This window comes from Bufo gargarizans, chromosome 1 (genome assembly GCF_014858855.1).
Source record: "Bufo gargarizans isolate SCDJY-AF-19 chromosome 1, ASM1485885v1, whole genome shotgun sequence".
NCBI lineage: Eukaryota > Metazoa > Chordata > Amphibia > Anura > Bufonidae > Bufo > Bufo gargarizans.
This window is the reverse complement of record NC_058080.1, coordinates 718848114-718867776: the sequence shown is the minus strand read 5'-3', so window position 1 is coordinate 718867776 and position 19663 is coordinate 718848114. Positions and strand designations below refer to the sequence as shown.

Sequence of the window (19663 nt, the reverse complement as noted above, 5' to 3'; positions counted from 1 at the left end):
TGATGACTGAAACCACTCCTGTCAGGCATCTCTATTACATGTCTATGGAGAAAGCTAAGGACTGGGTGGTCCCACAATATAAGACGGTTAGTCTAAAATAGCCTCTCTAGTAATTAGGTTTCTGCTTCTACCTCACAAAGATGGGAACCTTCATATGTGAATGTAACGTAGACGTTCAAGTTGTTAAAGGATAAAACAATGTTATTTCATCCAGACAGTTCAGGCCGAGATAATATGACAGAAGAAATGAGACTAAAATCAGAGCAAAGTCCTGTCAGTGATTTACAAAACCACAAACTATAATTGCCCGGCCCCATTACTCCTCCTGTCAGTCTACACAGAGCGTCTCCCATCTTCATCATCATCATTTTCATCATCAGTCAAACATGGTGATTGTGAAGGCCATGGTACATTATATTCCCATCATCTGAGGTTTTACAGGCACTTCACAAGATACAGATGTCCAAGAACAGACAAGATGAGGATCCCATTATCCTACTTTTCATGTGACACTATTTAAATAAGGCTTTTATGATAAACATATTTAGGGTGTTATTTCTTATATATTTTGCTACCTCCCACATACAAAAAAATTGCAGTGTAGGAAATAGGTCAGTGCTCACACTGGCCACTAGAGCAGAGAAAATCTGAAGAAATGTCCTGCTTTTTTGCAAATCACTTGTTAGCTTTTCTGGATAGACTAGGAATGAATGAACAGAGTCACATCATTATCACAAGGGTGATAATTAGTGATCGTTCTGTTGTAACACTGGAGGCCTAGACAAGGCAGGATAATAATGCTATACATACAGATAAGGCTGTATATACAGCTACCCTGTCTCTCCTTCTTTAATGAGCGGGAGGCTTTAGTCCAATAACTAAAAATGAGGTGGGGGTCAGACAACTTACATATAAGACATTGCCTTTAAGGTGGCCATAAATGTACAGACTTGCCCCCAATCTTGGCAAGGTCATTAACCATCAGGATTGTTTAAGTTGAATCCTTAGTAATTATCATTAGAGGGGTTGTCCATCTGGACAGCTTCCCCTCAGAAAGATAGCAATAGCTTATAAAGTTCTGTGGGTCACCCCATCAGAGGGGAAATGTTGTATCACGTACATGGCGCCTATTCCGAACAATGGACACCATGTACTACATGATCATGTCCTTCCTCTAGAGTGGGACCTGCTCTTTGTAGCGGCTTCCAAACCAACTCAGGCAACCTAGGCTTCTTAAAGAGGTTCTCCAAGTCTCTCAAAAGTTTAAATCTATCCTCAGTTTTACAATGCTATCGTCAACTTCAAGCACCATGCCTGCTGATACAATAGGCTACAGATGAAAGTCAATGGACAGGTTTAGTTTTTCATGCCATGTGGTGGCTTTCTGGGTAATCCCTTAGCCATTATGTACCATACATGCCAGTGCTCTATTACACTTCTGCAAAGATGATGTAGACATACAATAAAAGGTGGCCATACACCTAAATTTCCCATTTGGTTTGGCCAAGTATGCATTGTGTTCATGGTCTAGAGAGGAGAAAGCTGTTGCGAGACACCTCTGGTGACTGTTTATCTCCTGGGAGAACTAAAGTATAGAGCATTGAAATTGAACTTGCCCGATCCTTCACTTCCCCCACAGTTACTGTCAGGGAAGAGATGGGAGGACCCCACACACTTTAGATATCCAAAATCATCAGGTTCAACTGATGATAATCTAATGTTATGGGGAAGTTTCAGTCAAATCCAGGAGACCATCCGTCTTTCGTAGTGTCCAAGTAGTATGAACCTTAACAGAAAAAATTCCAAAAAGTACTGTATATTGTCAGGAGTGCATATCTAGGTGCATTTGTTACCAGGCTCCTAATATTCATCTTGATCTGTCTGCATATAACCCCTTGGTTTAATTACAGTAGATCCTTCAACACAAGTCATAACTTGATCATGTAGTCAAATGAACCACTAACCTAAAATTACAGTGTCTGGTTCAAGGGTCAAGACATAGTGACCACCAGAGATTTCGTTGAGGAGCATCTTCCACCACAAAGGACAACCATGGACCTGTACCTATGGTTTGGAAGCAAATATATTAGGGAACTGTTTAATTTGTTGTAAAGACTGGCACTCTATATCTGAGGTCAACGCAGAGAGTTACATACAGTATATATCTCTAGTTTAATAAGAATAGCGTGGAAACACACAAGTAGATCAAGTAGCATAAATCTCCCCCTAAAATATAAGGTAAAATATATAAAAAATTCAGAATGATGAATTCAACTATTTGGTTGACACTGTGAGTTATATGTCAGTCCACATAAGATCTTTCTGCAGTCACCACCGTCTTGTGTTGCCAAGGTCTGGCGCTTTTGTGACACAATTAACTCAATGTTCATTGGTTTGCAGCACTATAAGGTAAGTTATTGTTATTATTTTTACTTTCATAACAAATCCAATTCCACTTCACCACAAGATGGCAGAAGGAACCAGAAAGAGGCCTTCAGTTCGTTCCGTATCCCAATTGAATCAAGGTATATAAATATGGAATATAGATTTGCCCCAGTAAAGTTGCATTTGCCTTATCACTGTTTGCAATGTCAACGAATTCAGTCAGTTACCTTATTACACTCAATGCTGATGAGTGATACCATACCACCACTTTAAGAATAGCTTCTGTTTATTATAGTTCATAAGAGGCTAACAAAGAGCCATCAAGAATTATGTTTCAATGTTTTGAGTATTATGTTCATTTAATAATAAATATAATTAGTTGTGATAGTGAACCAGTACTCACCGGTGTTCTACAGTGGCATCCCACTGTGCACGGGTATGCTGGCCGCTGTTCCGGCGTCCGCTCGGAGCACTCACTGTTGGTGTATAGCTGGGTATTTACCTGCTGTACGCGTCTCACGTGTTGTTTCCAGCTTGGCGTCCCGCGTATATGTGTTAGCTCCGATGTATTTGTTTAGGATATTTTTTAATGTGATTTATAGAAGCGCTTCCACATTGATTGCCTGGTATATTTCATCTTATAGCAGGGTATACAGGTATTATATTATTTATACCAGACGCGTTTCGAAGTCTATTCCTGACCTTCTTCCTCAGTGGTCACCCGTTACTCCCTGTTGCAGTCTTTTAATACCCTCCCCGGGTTGGACAGAAAAGTTGAAATGGATCTGATAATCGGGTTTTGGTGGTATTGTGGAGTTACTATTCGACATTACGAGAGTGCATAGTAAACTTCACTTCTATCTGGTGGACTTTGAAGGCCATCATCAACCTTTGGGTCACTCAAGTTGTGCATTATTGTGTGGTTAGTACTTCTGTGAGCACTTTACATGAAGTACAATGGTAAAATCATCCAAACATAGACATTTATGGAAGAGCAGAACGGACGTCCAACACAGGAAAAGCAAGACTATCAAGGGAACTGTTAAGAGTATGGAGAGATTACATGTGTGGCTTCCAATTCTTTACATGTAAACACATTGCTGGCGGGCTGGTCATACACTATACTGCTCTGGGCAATTTCAACCCTCCGCACATTATTATGATATAAACCAGAATTTCACGATAGTGTATGGGAATGTGGTGTGCTCATCTTCTTAGGATGGAGAGTCCTGTAGCGGAATGAGACACATACTGAACTACTGTGCAAGGCAGGTACTATATTCGAATTCGCGATATTTCGTAGAATATTCATCACATAGGTCGCGAATATTCGTATTCGAGATTATTTGGCGATTGCGAAAAATCTGCAATGTAAAAATCGCATAATGTGAAGTGGGTCAAAAACGAATATATAACACTATAGAATATAGTGCTATATATTCATTTTTTAGAATATTCGTCATTTTTTTCCATCTGAAGTCATTGTCCCACAAGCAATTTAAGCAGGGAGAAATCATGACTTCAGATGGAAAAAAAATGACGAATATTCTAAAAAACGAATATATAGCACTATTTAGAATATAGTGCTATATATTCATTTTTAGAATATTCGTTATTTTTTCGATCTAAAAACATGATTCCTCCCATGCTTCTTGCTTGTGGGCCAATTAGTCATTGGCCCACAAGCAACTTAATCAGGAGGGAATCATGACTTCAGATGGAAAAAAATTACAAATATTCTAAAAAAGAAATATATAGCACTATATTGAATATAGTGCTATATATTCGTTATATCAAATATTCGTCATTTTTTAACATCTGAAAACATGCTATATATTTCTTTTTTAGAATATTCGTCATTTTTTTCCTTCTTAGGTATATATTCACGAATTCTTGAAGTTGCAATATTTGATATAAATATTCGTAATTCGAATATCCGCGCTCAACACTAGTAACTACCATAGCGGCAGACCATGTGACTGCTAGTGGGGCCCAGGGAAAGAGGGGGCCCAGTCTTAGTTGAGATTATCTCCTATTCTTCTGGGGGCGAAAACTTGGTCAGGACTCTACCCTCTAAAAGGAACAATGTTTAGCAAACAAGGGCAGTGGAAAAAATGGGCCAAGAGTCATTGAAAGGGGTTTAGGCAGAAACCCTTGTGTCCTGTGTGGGGGGGCCGGGTTTGATCCTTGCTATGGGGCCCTTACTTCTCTATGTACGCCACTATGTGCAATGGTGACCAATGTAATCCATGAGAACAAAACCCAAAAGTAGTGAAGGAGAGCCTGCTACCATAAACACCTTAGAGGGGTTCTCCGGCCCCATAATTATTTATTTTAAATCTTTATTAAGTACCCCATATACCTGTTTTTTCATGTCAGAACTTTCTTTCCCCTGCTCTCAGCATCACTGCATCCTGGCAGGATGTTTACCTGCTGAACTTCCTGTTTTCATCAATTTCCTGCTGGGTTTTCTAACCAAACCCAGAATGCTTTGCCCTGCAATGTTTATTTCATTGACAGGGCCTGTCTTCAATAACTCAACTGAAATTAGCTAAGGAGGCACAGTGGCCCATATCTCTCCTTTGCCATATCAAATCACATTTTTAAAAAGAGTCCAAAGTCATAAATTTAGGATACTTTGTATAAATAATATTTTTGAATGCATCTAAAATCAAAGGGTTTTTCTGAGATTTTTTTTTAACTGATGAGCTATCCTCTGGATAGTATGAAAATAATCCCGGCAGACGTTTTTCAATTCAGCACAGTGTATTCTTTTATTCCAGCATACAGATAGAGTTTTACAGGACGCGTTTCGGCCCGTCCAGCCTTCCTCAACTGAGCTAAAAAAAAAATGGCCAGTTATTTATTGGACTATTGTATCTTTTTCACCAGTGCTTTTGATTTCGATTGGTTTGTTTACCCTTTCTGTTTTGTTAATGAGTGGATGACGTCACTTGCATGTGACCTGATTACTTTGCCTATACATTGATGCCGACTGGTCATTTTTTATATCAGTTGGGGGAAGGCTGGACAGGCCAAAACGCAACCTGTAAAACTATATCTGTATGCTGGAATAAAAGTATACACTGTGCTGAATTTAAAAGCGTATGCTGGGATTACTTTCATATTGCTCTTGGAGAACGCCCCTTCCCGTGCAGCGTAAGCTACGGACCGAGCGCTGTTAAAATTTTACCACCGCCCTCGGGATAGGTCATCGAGTATCTGATCGGTGGGGGGTCTGACATCCGGAACCCCCACCAATCAGCTGTTTGAGAAGGCAGCGGCTCTCCTGTGTGCGTTGCGGCCTTCTTGCAGCTTACCAAGCACAGCGCCGTCCATTGTATAGTGGCTGTACTTGGTATCGCACTCAGCCTCTAGGCCACGTGACCGATGAACATGACGTGGCATGGCCTAGGCAATGCTGCGAGAAGTTTGTCGTGACCACAGGTGCCTTCTCAAACAGCTGATCAGTGGGGGTCCCAGGTGTCAGACTCCTACTGATCAAATACTGATGACCTATTCATAGGTCACCACTTAAAAAAAAACAGAAAACCCCTTTAAACCAATTTACACAATTTTTTCCCCCATTCCTAATCAAATTAGTGCAGGGTTCTGGAACCGAAGAAGAAACCTCCTGAAGAGTGGTTGTCAGGGAAGGGGTCTTATTTCATGTACTATGTCATTTGGGAGACTTATATAAGCCTTCAGATCACGGAGGTTAATTGTGAAGCCTCTGGGCAGGAGAGCGAGGACCTCCGAATGTAACATGTCCAGTAAGAGAGGAGAAAGGTTGTATGACTGGTTTCTCGGTATCAGTATATAGAATGTAGGAATGTCATACAAACCCCATATAAAAAAAACACAACGCAATAAAAAACATGACATAACAAATCAATCAAAAGTCCCAAAAAACCCTAAATGACGCTCCATACTGATGCAGAACATGTGCCCGAGCGCTGAAATCTCAAGTATCAGTCTGCCATAATTATGGACTCCCGTGAATCAATGTTCTTTAACCCTTTCACACTATTTTGGGACATATTTTTTCATTATATTTCAAAAGCCATAATTTTTTACAAATTTTTCTTTGATATGAGTTTTTATTCTTTTTGCAGGAGGACTTATATTACCAAGGCCACCAATTTGGGGCTACAGCTAATACACTGTATAACTTTGATTAACTTTTTTCAAAGTGAGGGGATGAAATAACACAGGAATCCTGCCGCTGTTTTTTGGGTTTTGTTTTTTAGGCGTTCACGGTGATATGATAAGAAATCTTTATTCTGCAGGTCAGTACATTTACTAAGATACCAAATATAATAATACCCATAACATTTTAGTTTTCGTTGATGTAATTCTTAGATACATACAACTTTTTGAACACTTTTTTATGTACATGATAAATATTGTGTTCATTTTGTGGAATGAGGCTTTATACAGATGTGGTGATACCAATTGTGTACATTTTTTTTACTTTTTATGAATGAATGTCTGTGTAACTGAAAAAGGTAAATGTTTTTATTTGTTTACTTTTCCTTGATTTTTTTTAGTTTCTAAAAAACTTTTCCTTCGGCCCTTTGAGGACATCCCTTTAATCACGTCGTAGGGGAGCAATAGCGTGAGAGCGGCAACACAGATATCACTGACTGGGATCAGAGTTGTCTCCATTTGAGTGGAGTATCAGCGGTGTAAGGCTTCTTTCAGATTAGCGTTCGGGGCTCCGCTTGCGAGTTCCGTTTGAAGGCTCTCACAAGCGGCCCCGAACGGATCCTTTTTATTATCCACATCTTATATTAAAATAAAAATTCTATCTATCTATCCATCTCATATCTATCTTCCTTTTATCTTTTTCATTATATATCTCACATTTTTCAAAAAAATTTCTATCTTTCTTTTTTCTTTACCTGACTGCCCATCTATCTTATATCTAAATAAAAATATCTATTGATTTATCTTTTCTATCTATCTATCCTTATATCTCTTATCTATCTCCTATCTATCTAATATCTATCTATCTATCTATCCTTATATCTCATATCTATCTATCTATCTATCTATATCTTACTATCCAAATTTTTTATTTTATATACGGTTTTCACATTTTCCAAGCCAATAAATGCAACTTGTAAAAGATACAACAAGTGACACAAAGCAGTGATGTGTATATAACACAGAACACACACGTCTCTGCACATCGGCCATGCTGGCTGATAGGAATTTCCTCTTCTTCAATCAGCGACTGTGCCGCGCTTCTCAGTCATTTTCCTCTTGCCAAACTGGTGGAGAAGGGATTGCTCACAAGACGGTGACTGGGACATGATTACACTAATAAGAATTTCCTGAATTAAGTTACTCGGAGATTCTCCCCACTTTATGAGCCACATACTTTATCCATGTGCTCAAGCTCATCCTTAACCATTTCCGTGATGAGGCTTCCTATTTTATTCCAAGGCATCTAAAATTAAAACAGAAGCAACTTTGCAAATAGTCTAAATTAAACTTTTTAATGTCTGCAGCTTATAGGCCGCCTATGTGTCTTCGTAATAACACTTCACTTCTTGTATCCATTAGAAAAGAAGAGGGACCTTTACACGGGCGAGAATCCCGAAGATAGGACCGCTAGGCAGCGAATATCTGGCGGTGTAAATGTACTGCCGATTACATTGGGTAATTCGATCTTTTAGGAGCAGCCAAAAATCACTGTTTGGCGGCAGCAGATCGTGCTGTGTAAACACCATCTGCTGCCCGCAAACAACAAGTCATTAAGGGGACGAGCGATGGCATTAGTGATCGCTCCTCCCCATACATGTAAATGCAGAGCTCTCCTCCGCTGACGAGCAGGCGATTGCCGGAAAGAAACGCTTCCCTCCCGACAATCTGCTGCTCTGTCTTCCCATGGAATGGGACCTTTAGAAAGACGTAAGAGGCAGATCCGACTACACAGGGTTTGTTTGTAGTCTGTTACCATGGAGACATATACAGGAAACAATACAGTTTGAAACACTTTGCAAAGTTGTTTCATTTTTTTGATGCACTGGCAAAATAAAAAAAATATTATTTGTAAAGGTGAACTTTTTTGTCTTTTCTTTCAGCTTTTGCATGCTAAATGGATAAAGCGAGATGCATGAGGTATAGGTAAAAAAGGACTGTAGATTTTAGTGGACTATGGGGCTAGCTTTATCCATCAGACAAAAAGAATTTCCATACAAATCAATGGCAAAAAAAACACAAAAACATTCCAGTTCAGTTGGCTAGTCATCCACCCATCATGAGCACAAGAGACTAGGTATACAAAGCGATTCCCAGCAGTCATGGGACGGCAGAGGTATTGATCTCATAGGTTAGAACAGGGATCAGCAACCTTTGGTACTCCAGCCGTTGTGAAACTACAGTGCCCAGCATGCTCTATTCATTTCTATGAGAGCTCTTAGAAGAGCAGAGCAAGTATGCATGCTGGTAGTTGTAGTTTCACAACAGCTGGAGTGCCGGAGGTTGCCTACTCCTGGTCTAGAAGATGAAGCAATGACTTATTCCTTATGCATTGTCCAGAAACTAATATATACATATATATTATATACACATACTGCGGTGAGGATATCTCTCATGCCACGTGTTGCTTCAGGGAATATAAAGAAAGCGTTGGACGCCTACCAGCCCCGTCACCTTGGCTATCCGTGTATATTTTTATACAGATAGCATCTCTTCTACAGGCTGTCACACAGACAGCTCCAGGTTAGACACTTCAGACCATATCTTCGCCACTTCTGGTTTTCAAGCAGAGCATTGTCAGGCAAGCCGCCTGCGCAATGTAAGGAATGTATCTCAAGAGCCGCATGAAGGACGCTCACCAATAACAAGGAGCTCACAGACAGTTTGAAGAGCAACTCAGTATTTAAAACACATGTATATTAAAGTGCAGATGTAGCAGAGGCAAATCTGTCATTTCACTCCGGTGAGCTGTGCTGCGAGTGCATCTGGATAAAAAGGTGAGACATGGCAGATGGTTTACCTGCAGTCCTATGTAAAAACTCAAAAACTCAGCCCTGCTACACCTGGCAAAGAGAAACAGCTTCCGTAATTAATTTGCTGCCTTTTTCCTGGTTGCTAAAAAATCTGGCATTTTATGTTTTTGTGTGTAAAACCTTACAAGATAAATCACAGAGAGAGAGAGGAGAATTTGAAGCAGAGGGCAGGGACTGTGCATTTTCAAGAAGCTCGGGGGACTCTGTGATTAAAAAAGTGGAAAGACTGTGGAGATCAGCCTTAGGCCTCATGCACACGGCCGTAACCGTTTTTTGTAGTCCCAAAATTGCGGATCCACAAAACATGGATACCGGCCATGTGTGTTTAGCATTTTGCGTATCGATACGTCCTGCCCTCTGTTAGAAATGCCTATTTTCATCCCCAAACGGACAAGAATAGGACACAGTCTATTTTTGTTTGAAAGGAATGGGAAACTATGGTTGTGTGCATGAGGCCTTCAACTGCATCAAAAGCTGCTCCACAGCAACCCCACTGCAGAGTCCTTATCTGTGGGGCCCAAGTGTCATGGATGTCTTAATACATGAGCATACCTCCCAACCGTCCCAGATCCAGCAGGAGTAGCCCAAATTGAACTACTGTTTTTGGGGCACAAAGGGGGAAAACTACTGTAAATAAGGCACTAAGGGGGCATAACTACTCTGAAGGAGGCACCAAGCGGGCATAACTACTGTGTTTGGGGTACTATGAGGGAATAAGTACTGTGTCAGCACTAAGGGGGTGTAACTACTGTGTTGTGACACTAACGGGGCATAACTACTGTGAAGGGGGCACTAAGATGGCATAACTACTATTTGTGTGCACTATGAGGGCATAACTATAGTGAAGGGACACTAAGGGGGCATAACTACTGTGTGGGTGCATTAGGAGGGCATAACTACTGTGTGGGTGCACTAAGAGGGCATAACTACTTCTATGTGGAGGCACTAAGGGGTCATAACTACTGTGTAGGTGCACTAGGAGGGCATAACTACTGTGTGGGTGCACTAAGAGTGCATAACTACTTCTATGTGGAGGCACTAAGGGGTCATAACTACTGTGTGGGTGCACTAGGAGGGCATAACTACTGTGTGGGTGCACTAGGAGGGCATAACTACTTCTATGTGGAGGCACTTAGGGGTCATACCTACTTTGTGGGGGCATGAGTTCTGTAAAGGGTGTACTAAGGGGTCATAACTACCGTGACTGGCAATAAGGGGGCACAATTACTTTGTGGGGGTGCTATGGGATCATACCTACTGTGGAGGGCAATAAGGAGGTATAACTACTGTGTGGGCACCAAGAGGGTGTAACTACTGTGAATGGGGCACTAAGGGGGCATACCCACTGTGAAGGGGACACTAATGGGGTATAACTACTGTACTGGGTGAGGGCTCAAAGGGGGCTGGGTGGGATTGGGCATGTATAGATAGGCATTGGGCAGAGTTAGAGGAATTTGCCATGGTGCGCTACTGATAGTGTCCCTCCTTGGCCTTTTAAAATTATTTTGGACACAAATATTGGGGCATAAGCATCGGAGGGCTGGGGATTATACCCAGGCCCTCGTGCCAAGGGGGCCCAAAAGGTATAAAAACACAGCAGTATTATACACGGTAAGAGGAGTGTGTGTTATAAGTTTTGTATAGAAGTGAAGGAGCATCAGATTACTCCTCTGTCGGTAGATTCTAAAAAACATGCAATCCCCTAAAATACAAGCATAAAAATCAAAAGGAAAAAAAACAAGAAATTGCAGATCAAATGGCTATCCCATCCACCCATCATTAGCACAACCTCTTTTTTCAGATGAGATGATTCTGACTCTAAACCTGCACCCCAAGTTTGGAGAGAGTCTGCCATTTACAATAATATTATAAAAGCGTAGTCGGATGTCCCAGAAGACACAGTCTGCCATAAAAGATCGAAGCTTAGATAAGCTACACGGAAACCTCTCCATAAGACCTGTTTCACACAAAAGTTTTTTTACGGGCCGTTTTTTGCGTTCCGTATACGGTCCGTATACGGAACTATTCATTTCAATGGTTCCGCAAGAAAAACGGAATTTACTCCGTATGCATTCCGTTTCCGTATTTCCGTTCCGTTGAAAGATAGAACATGTCCTATAATTGCCCGCAAATCACGTTCCGTGGTTCCATTCAAGTCAATGGGTCCGCAAAAAAAATGGAACACATACAGAAATGCATCCGTATGTCTTCCATATCCGTTCCGTTTTTGCAGAACAAGCTATTGAAAATTTTATGCCCAGCCCAATTTTTTCTATGTGATTACTATATACTGTATATGCCTCATGGAAAACGGAACGGAAACGGAAACACAATGGGAAAAAAAAAAAACGGAACAACAGATCCGTGAAAAACGGACCGCAAAACACTGAAAAAGCCATACGGTCGTGTGCAGAAGTGCATAATGGAATTGCCAATCATGCAATTGACTAATATACAAGCATAAAAACTACAGTTTCCCACAAGGAATCCTCTTCTTCTGTTCTGGACATGGACCTCTATAACGGCTGACAGCGGGGTAACGAATAGCTCTATCTAATGTAAGGTAAGTGGATATCATGTATCAGAAAACTACATGCTGGTGATCTGACACAATTCAAGGCCACAAAAATGTGCACCAGCGAGCGCTGATTTCCACGGAGGTGTCACATGAACCGATATTTATTTTTACGTATCACCTAATAAAAAGCAGCGAGTAAGATGCATCCTCGCTGTCACAGCGTGGCACGAGAGCCGCTGCCATAAAAGTACAGTCTCGTCCGTAACGAGTAAAAGTCGGAATCCGAGGAGAGAGACGAAGTGCTCATTACAGTCTAATCCTGCCAGACAATCACAATGATCACACAATGGTCCAGTCTTATGTTAACAAGGATCTAAGTCTGCAGCGATCTAAGACATGACATCACAGCGGCAGGAAAATCCCGCAGCAAAGCTCAACCAACCGAACCATCCTTATATGAACACGGACAGTAACTTTCCATCCCGGATATCTTCATACAGTATACATGGCCAGATATTTATAGGGTACGAATACTTATACAACCATTATTTTCTCTAACATATCTAAAATTTTATAAAAAAGAAAGAACTTAGCGAATCGTCTTGATTAAAACTCTCCTGTTATTTTTGGTATGCAGCTCGTAGGCAAGACGATGCTTCTATGGTGACCGACTCTAAACAGACCATGTGAGCGTAGTCCAATCCTACAGTCATGGGTTACCCCCATCCTTCTGCCCCCTTCTTCTTGGCAACCTAGAGACAGCAGAAGAGGGACACATGACAGCAGGGACAGACTACAACATGCTCAGTTTGTAGTCTGTTACCATAGAGACGCATAGAAGTTGTCGCTCAGTGGTTAGCGCTGGAGTCCTAGGTCTGAATTCGACCAAGGACATCATCTGCATGGAGTTGTATGTTCTCCCCGTGTCTGCGTGGGTTTCCTCTGTGTACTCCGGTTTACAGTGAGTGATGATTATGTCTGTAAAGCGCTGCGGAATATGTCAGCGCTATATGAGTGAGGGAAATAAATAAATAGCGGCAATTCATAAACAAGAACATAGAAAATAATAAACAATCATCAAACAAAGGACAATTCCCTGACACATCTCTGTTTTATAGGAGACATCTCCATTATGAGCAGGGCTATCTCATATCTATCTATTCATTTATCTCATATCTATCTATCTATCCATCTCATATCTATCCATCTATCCCATATCTATCTATTTATCTCATATCTATCCCATATCTATCTATCTATCTATCTATCTCATATCTATCTATCATCTATCTATCTATCTATCTATCTATTATCTATCTCATATCTATCATCTATCTCATATCTATCTATCTATCTATCTCATATCTATCTATATATCTCATATCTATCCATCTAGATAGATACATAAATACGGTTGTGCACATGAGCGCTAATTCCCATTTTTCTATTCTTTCTTCCTTTCTCATTATCTATCCATCTAAAAAAAATGTCTATCTCACATTCTTCTTTTTTCTTTCTTTCTGTTTCATTATCCATCTTTTTTATATCAAAATAAAAATTCTATCTATCTCCTATCTCTCTATCTATCTATCTCATATCTCTCTATCTATTATCTATCTATCTCATATCTATCTATTATCTATCTATCTATCTATCTATCCATTTCATATCTATCTCATATCTATCTATCCATCTCATATCTATCTATCTATCTATCTATCTCACATCCATCTATACAACCAGAAAATAGAAGCAGGACAGAAGAAAACGAATACTGGGTGCAGATCCAAGGGGTACGACTGAAACCCTCATTGGTATAGTAAGATGAATAATATGTGGCAGCATTCCAAATGTAGTGAGATGTGTAGGTGAATACATTTTGTACATTTCACTGACCTTGGCGTGCTGCCAGATCTTTGTTTATCTATTATCTGTCTTGATCTAATTATCTATCTATGTTATGTCTATCTGTTTGTCTCCTATCTTATCTAATATTTATTTGTGTCTATCTATAGCAAAAATCTGGCAGCACTACATGCAACTTGAAAGGGTGCACGTCCGAAGGGACTAGACTATTGCCCAATACACAAAGTAGCAAAAAGGCAGCACTCCAAAATCAATAAAAAAAAAAATTTAATGCTTTTCTTCACCCCTGTGGATACGCGACGTTTCAGCTCAACAAGGTCTTTTGTGATTCCTGCTTTCTGACTCACCCTGTACTGTAGCTTTAAGAAACAAAAACATCTGGCCTTACGTGGACTGTCGCTTTAAATACAAACTTCTACATTAGTTCACACACATATTAGAAGTATGAAAACTGCAACCAATGGACTTATGCATCCACAACGCTGAGGTCACGTGAAATCCCCATTCATGGAATAAACAGATGGGTTCTGACATCCTAGTCTGACTTCACTCCAACCACATCCAAAGATTATTCTTCTCTCTACACGGTTAAAACGGCAACATCCAAGACAACACTGTAAAAAAATCGATAGCACAGGGCAATAAAGGGGTTAATCCCACGGATGTAGACCATTGACTGGCTCTGCTGCCCGGACACGCTGCTTATCTCCACACGCCGCTTATCTCAGCATCAAGCACTTGTGAATATCAGTATCTGCCAGTCATAGCAAATGAAGCACAGGACTTACCTGAAGCAGGTAGTCAGCTCTCCGGTAGATTTAAGACAGGGGTACTTGGTAGTGGTGACTTTGCTCTCTGAACAGACTTCCCTATAGATCATAAGGAACAAACAAGAGTCAACATAAGGATGGAGGAGGAACATGGGAAAGCACAGAATGGTGTTTGGAGCTGCCTTATTGCATTAGGGAATTGCACTGTGAGCAATTGCCTAATAGAATATTAGACTGGGATCTACTGTGACACTACAGCAAAACCAGATATCAATGGTGCAATCATATCTCACGGTGCTTTCCTGCAGCCTACAGGCACCAGTTACAACAGCAGTGATGTAATCATTACGCACAATGCTTTCCTTCAGCCTACTGGCACCATTTACCGCACTATTTATGATTGGCACTATGGCAAAGCTCATTCAAATGCCACACCTGTCAGCAGGACATAAGGGGTATAGACCGTCGTAAATTGTGCCAGTATTCTGCTGATGGGATGCACTATAGCAATGGTCTCCAACCCGCTGTGGCAGAACTACAACTCCCAGCACGCCCCGACATTATGCATTGGTCAGGGAGCTGTGAATCTTCCCCAGTTGCTTATCGCCCTCATCCACAGGCCATGTCTAGTACTGTCAAGTGAACTGGGCCTAACTGCAATACTAGAACCATCCTATAGAAAAAGGTGGCGCTGTTTCTGGCAGAAAGCATCCATGATTAGTGTTGAGCGAACTTGTGTTTTAAGTTCAGCGTCCAAAGTTCGGCTTGGGGTTATCGAAGAATCGCGTTATGGATTCTGAATTCCGTTATGGTCCGTGTTAGCGGAGTCCATAACGCGATTCGTGGATAACCCGAACTTTAGACGCCAAACTTAAAACACAAGTTCGCTCAACACTATCCATGATGAAAAGTTAAAGTTCTGGCTCCCGATGACACAGGCTGTAGTGTAAGCAGAATGAGATAGCGAACTCCGCTGAAGATGATGGGAGTGATTATAGTCTGTATACGGAAAGGTAAAATAGTTGTTATATCCACCCTAGGGCTCATGCACACGAGCGTATTTTTTGTCCGTGTCCGTTCCGTTTTTTTTTTTTTTTTGCAGGCTTGTATGCGAAACCATTCATTTCAATGGATCCGCAAAAAGAGACAGATGTCACACGAACGTCATCCGTATTTTTTGCGGATCAGTGTTTTGCGGACCGCAAAATACATACAGTCGTGTGCATGAGCCCTTAAAGTGAAGCAGTTATTGGATTATCATATACGGGGCACCACAAGATTAACATAAAGACTAGAGATCACCACTAGTGTTGAGCGAACTTGTGTGTTAAGTTCGGCGTCTAAAGTTTGGGTTATCGAAGAATCGCGCTATGGATTCCGCTACCACGGACCATAATGGAATTTAGAATCTATAACGCGATTCTTCGATAACCCGAACTTTAGACGCCGAACTTAAAACACAATCAAAATCGCAGGCTACTTGAAGCAATCGCAGAAATTGCAAACATGATGAAATTCTCACAACTGTTGCATGGCGTGGCAGTAGCCTGCAATTTTAGTGCGACTGTCACATGGCAAAGGGACGCAGAGCGGAGCGCAGTACTAAATATGGGGAAAATAAATAAAAATTTGCTCTACAAAAATCAGAGCGAGGGTCCATAGAATGATACATATTAATAGATAGATCCATCTATGTATGGGGCTATACAGTACCTTAGCAAAATTATGCAAATCAGCTCACCTACAGCTGGAAACAAAATACGGTAGAGGAGAGCTAATTTGCATACTTTTCCCCCATGGAGCATTACCTGTAAGGGCTTATGCACACGAACATATTTTCTTTCCGTGTCCATTCCGTTTTTGTTTTTTTTTGCTGACCGTATGCGGAACCATTCATTTCAACGGGTCCGCAAAAAAACTGAAGTTACTCCGTGTGCATTCCTTTCCGTATGTTCGCATGGCCGTTCCGCGAACAAGATTGAACATGTCCTATTATTGTCCGCATTATCGACAAGGATAGCACTGTTCTATCAGGGGCCAGCTGTTCCGTTCTGCAAAATACAGAATGCACACGGATGTCATCAGTATTTTTTGAGGACCACAAAAATATATGGTCATGTGCATGAGCTAAGTCTTCATAAGCTCAGAACCAGACAGTACATGCTGCCCCTTACAATATGTCTGACCCCAATACAAGCCACCTCACAGAACTCCTTAAACTACCAAAACTACCATCAGGAACATTGGGGATATTTTTGAAAAAATTGACATGCAAAAAATAACATTTTGATTAAGCAATGAAAACAACCAATAGTTTTGGGGGAAAACAACTGTGCCCTTGAGCCTTTGACTTTTTTGTGCATCTATGAAAACAACTGATATTACTGAAAAATTGTCCCCTTGAACAGTTGACATTTTTGGGCACCTACACCCATTGCAAAAAAAATAAAAAATTCCCAATGAAAATAGATGCAATAACCTGAGAAGTCCTGTTCAGCACCCAAGAGTTGTATTATCAGCAGCAGGGTGGGGGGTCATGACAGGTAATGCCCACAGGGACTCCTCACCTGGAGGTAATTTAATCCATCTGTCCACTCCCACTGGGCAATAATAATATAGCATTATCCTGAAGCACCCACCTGTCTGCTTCCACCTCCTCCCTGTATGTCCAAGCCAGTCCTAGGGACACAAGCAGAAAGAGGCAGCCCAGGCACAGGCAGATCCTCCGGGCACCTCTCTCACACATTGCCCCCTCCTTGCCCTGCTGTGTGAAGTCTTCTGCTTTTGCCCACAACAACTTCTGGTGGTCTTCAAGGCTTTATGATCTTGTTGCAAGCACTGGCCACACAGAACACAACCAGAGATGGGCTGCAGGGGGCGCTCAGGAGATTCTGAGAGTGGAAACCTGCAGAAGAACTGGTGAGGTTCAGTGAAGAGGGAGCACAAGGCAGACTATAGCTGTAGCTGCTCTGCCTGGTGTATAGTATTGGAGGTGGAGCTCTAAATGCAGATCACAGACCACTGGAAGACAAGTGAAGGACACTGGAAGTCTCACACACAGTCCCAAGGCAGCTCCTGCTTTGCTTCCAGGACAGCAGTTCCCTTTCAAGTCCACTCTCCTCTTGCGAACTCTCTTGAGCAGATCTTCTTTGGAGCTAGATCCACTTTTTTGTTGCTGATCTCCTCAAAAGTCTTGATCTCTTCTTGTAGCAGATTCCTTCTTGGAGCTTGATTCCTTCTTTTTTTTTTTTGCAGAACCCTTGAAGGTCTTCTTGACCTCTTCTAGTAACAGATCCCCTTTGGAGATTGATCTCTTCCACTTACAGATCCCCTATGGAATTTGCTCTCCCCTTTTGGAGCCTGATCTGTTTTCCTTGTGATTTTTGTTTTTGTTTTAAGCTTTGGAGCTTGATCTCTTCTTCTTGTAGATCTCGTGGGGGTCTTGAGCCTACTGGATTTATCTCTGGAGCTTCTGCTGTGAGTTGTGAGTCTGTTATCTCTTCTCAGTTCTTATCTAACCTCTGCTTTCTCTCTGTTCTGATCTTCTGGGTCTTCTGTAGACCCTTCAATCTCCCCCCTTAAGGCACAGATATCTGATCATGTATTTGTTTTTCCACTGGCACCTTTTTTTTTGCAATGTGCTCTTATATGTGTCTCTCTGTCACCCAGCCCCTGCTTCTCCTTGCCCCTGTGTTGCTCCTCAAGGTGGGTTTGATTTCATGCTTTCATGTGACAGGTTTGGAGTGTAAACCTTGTGGGATGTTTTCCTTTCCTCTCTTTTTTTTTTTTTTTTTGGTGTGCACTGAGGTTGAGTGATCAGAGAGGGAGGGGGCTGAGCTTGGTATGTCATCTACTAACCTCCTCACAGGGGGGTGTAGGACTCCTGCATCTGGACAGTAATGGACTAATTATCAGCCTCTATAAGAGACAGAATTTGTAACTGTGGCACATTGCACCAGATCTACTACTGCACATCAGCTGACAGCCATAGACCCATAATATGTAAAGAATCCCACTGTCTATCGATACATACAGGAGACATTGTTGCCAGTAATAAATATTTTCGAAACAACAATATATCAACGAGCCCCCTCCTCTCGCCCCCCTTAAATAAAGTCATTAACATCCCATAGGGCAGGCATGCTCAACCTGCGGCCCTCCAGCTGTTGCAAAACTACAACTCCCAGCATTCCCGAACAGCCTACGGCAGGGCATAGTTCTGCAACAGCTGGAGTGCCGTAGGTTGAGCATGCCTGATATAGGGACTTATCTCCCAGCTTTCCCAAAGCCCTGATTGTTAAATCAGCCCAGTAAGGGCCTCATGCACACGACCGTATGTATTTTGCACTCTGCAAAAAATACGGATGACGTCCGTGTACATTCCGTATTTTGCGGAACGGAACAGCTGGCCCCTAATGGAACAGTCCTATCCTTGTCCATAATTCGAACAATAATAGGACATGTTCTATTATTTTGCAGGGACGGACATACGGAAATAGAATGCACATGGAGTAACTTCCGTTTTTTTTTTTTTTTTTGCAGACCCAATGAAATGAATAGTTCCGCATACGGTCCACAAAAAAAATAATATATATACCGGTCGTGTGCATACGCCACTCTTCCTTACACTTGCCTTTCAGGACTCAGGGAAAGCTGGGTGACAACTCTCTATGCCATGACAAAATATATTGTCATCCAACTTTCCCAGAAACAGATACCAGAACCAGAGATGGCTGAACGCCTTTTTTTAACAGCTTGACAAAAGAGGATGTATCAAGGCTATAGGCTGGCAGGTGTGTGTATATTATAGAGAGTATTACGGTATATTATAGGGATAATCTGGTTTAGAAAAGTTATATTCATATGTCCTATTTGGGTCTTCCTCTATTAGCCAGAGCGTTTCCCCTTTTTGGAGGACCCGACAAGTCCATACATTACACAGACTGTGAGAATGGTGTAATACTCCATTTGCCCTGTGGTGGCACTGCAGGGATAGTGAACACTTGCTAGGATCCGCCCCCCACGGATTCCAGCTGATCGCTGTGATCTGTCTGTGGTCAAGGGACAATGCTTAGAAAAATTGATTGTCCAAACTGCAGAAC

The 19663-nt window shown here is 41.5% G+C and overlaps 1 protein-coding gene across 1 annotated transcript in view; it reads right to left on the bottom strand.

The window, feature by feature from the left end:
• The window catches only part of LOC122937328 (collagen and calcium-binding EGF domain-containing protein 1-like), a 289937-nt gene extending 271662 nt beyond the window's left edge, over positions 1-18275 (bottom strand). Inside the window, exons 1-2 of the mRNA XM_044292652.1 lie at positions 17201-18275; positions 14580-14660 (exon numbers count right to left, since the gene is read on the bottom strand). Coding sequence (XP_044148587.1) covers positions 14580-14660; positions 17201-17307 — 188 coding nt within the window. The 5' untranslated portion in view covers positions 17308-18275. The remainder of the gene's footprint in view (positions 1-14579; positions 14661-17200) is intronic.
• Positions 18276-19663: the final 1388 nt, after the last annotated feature.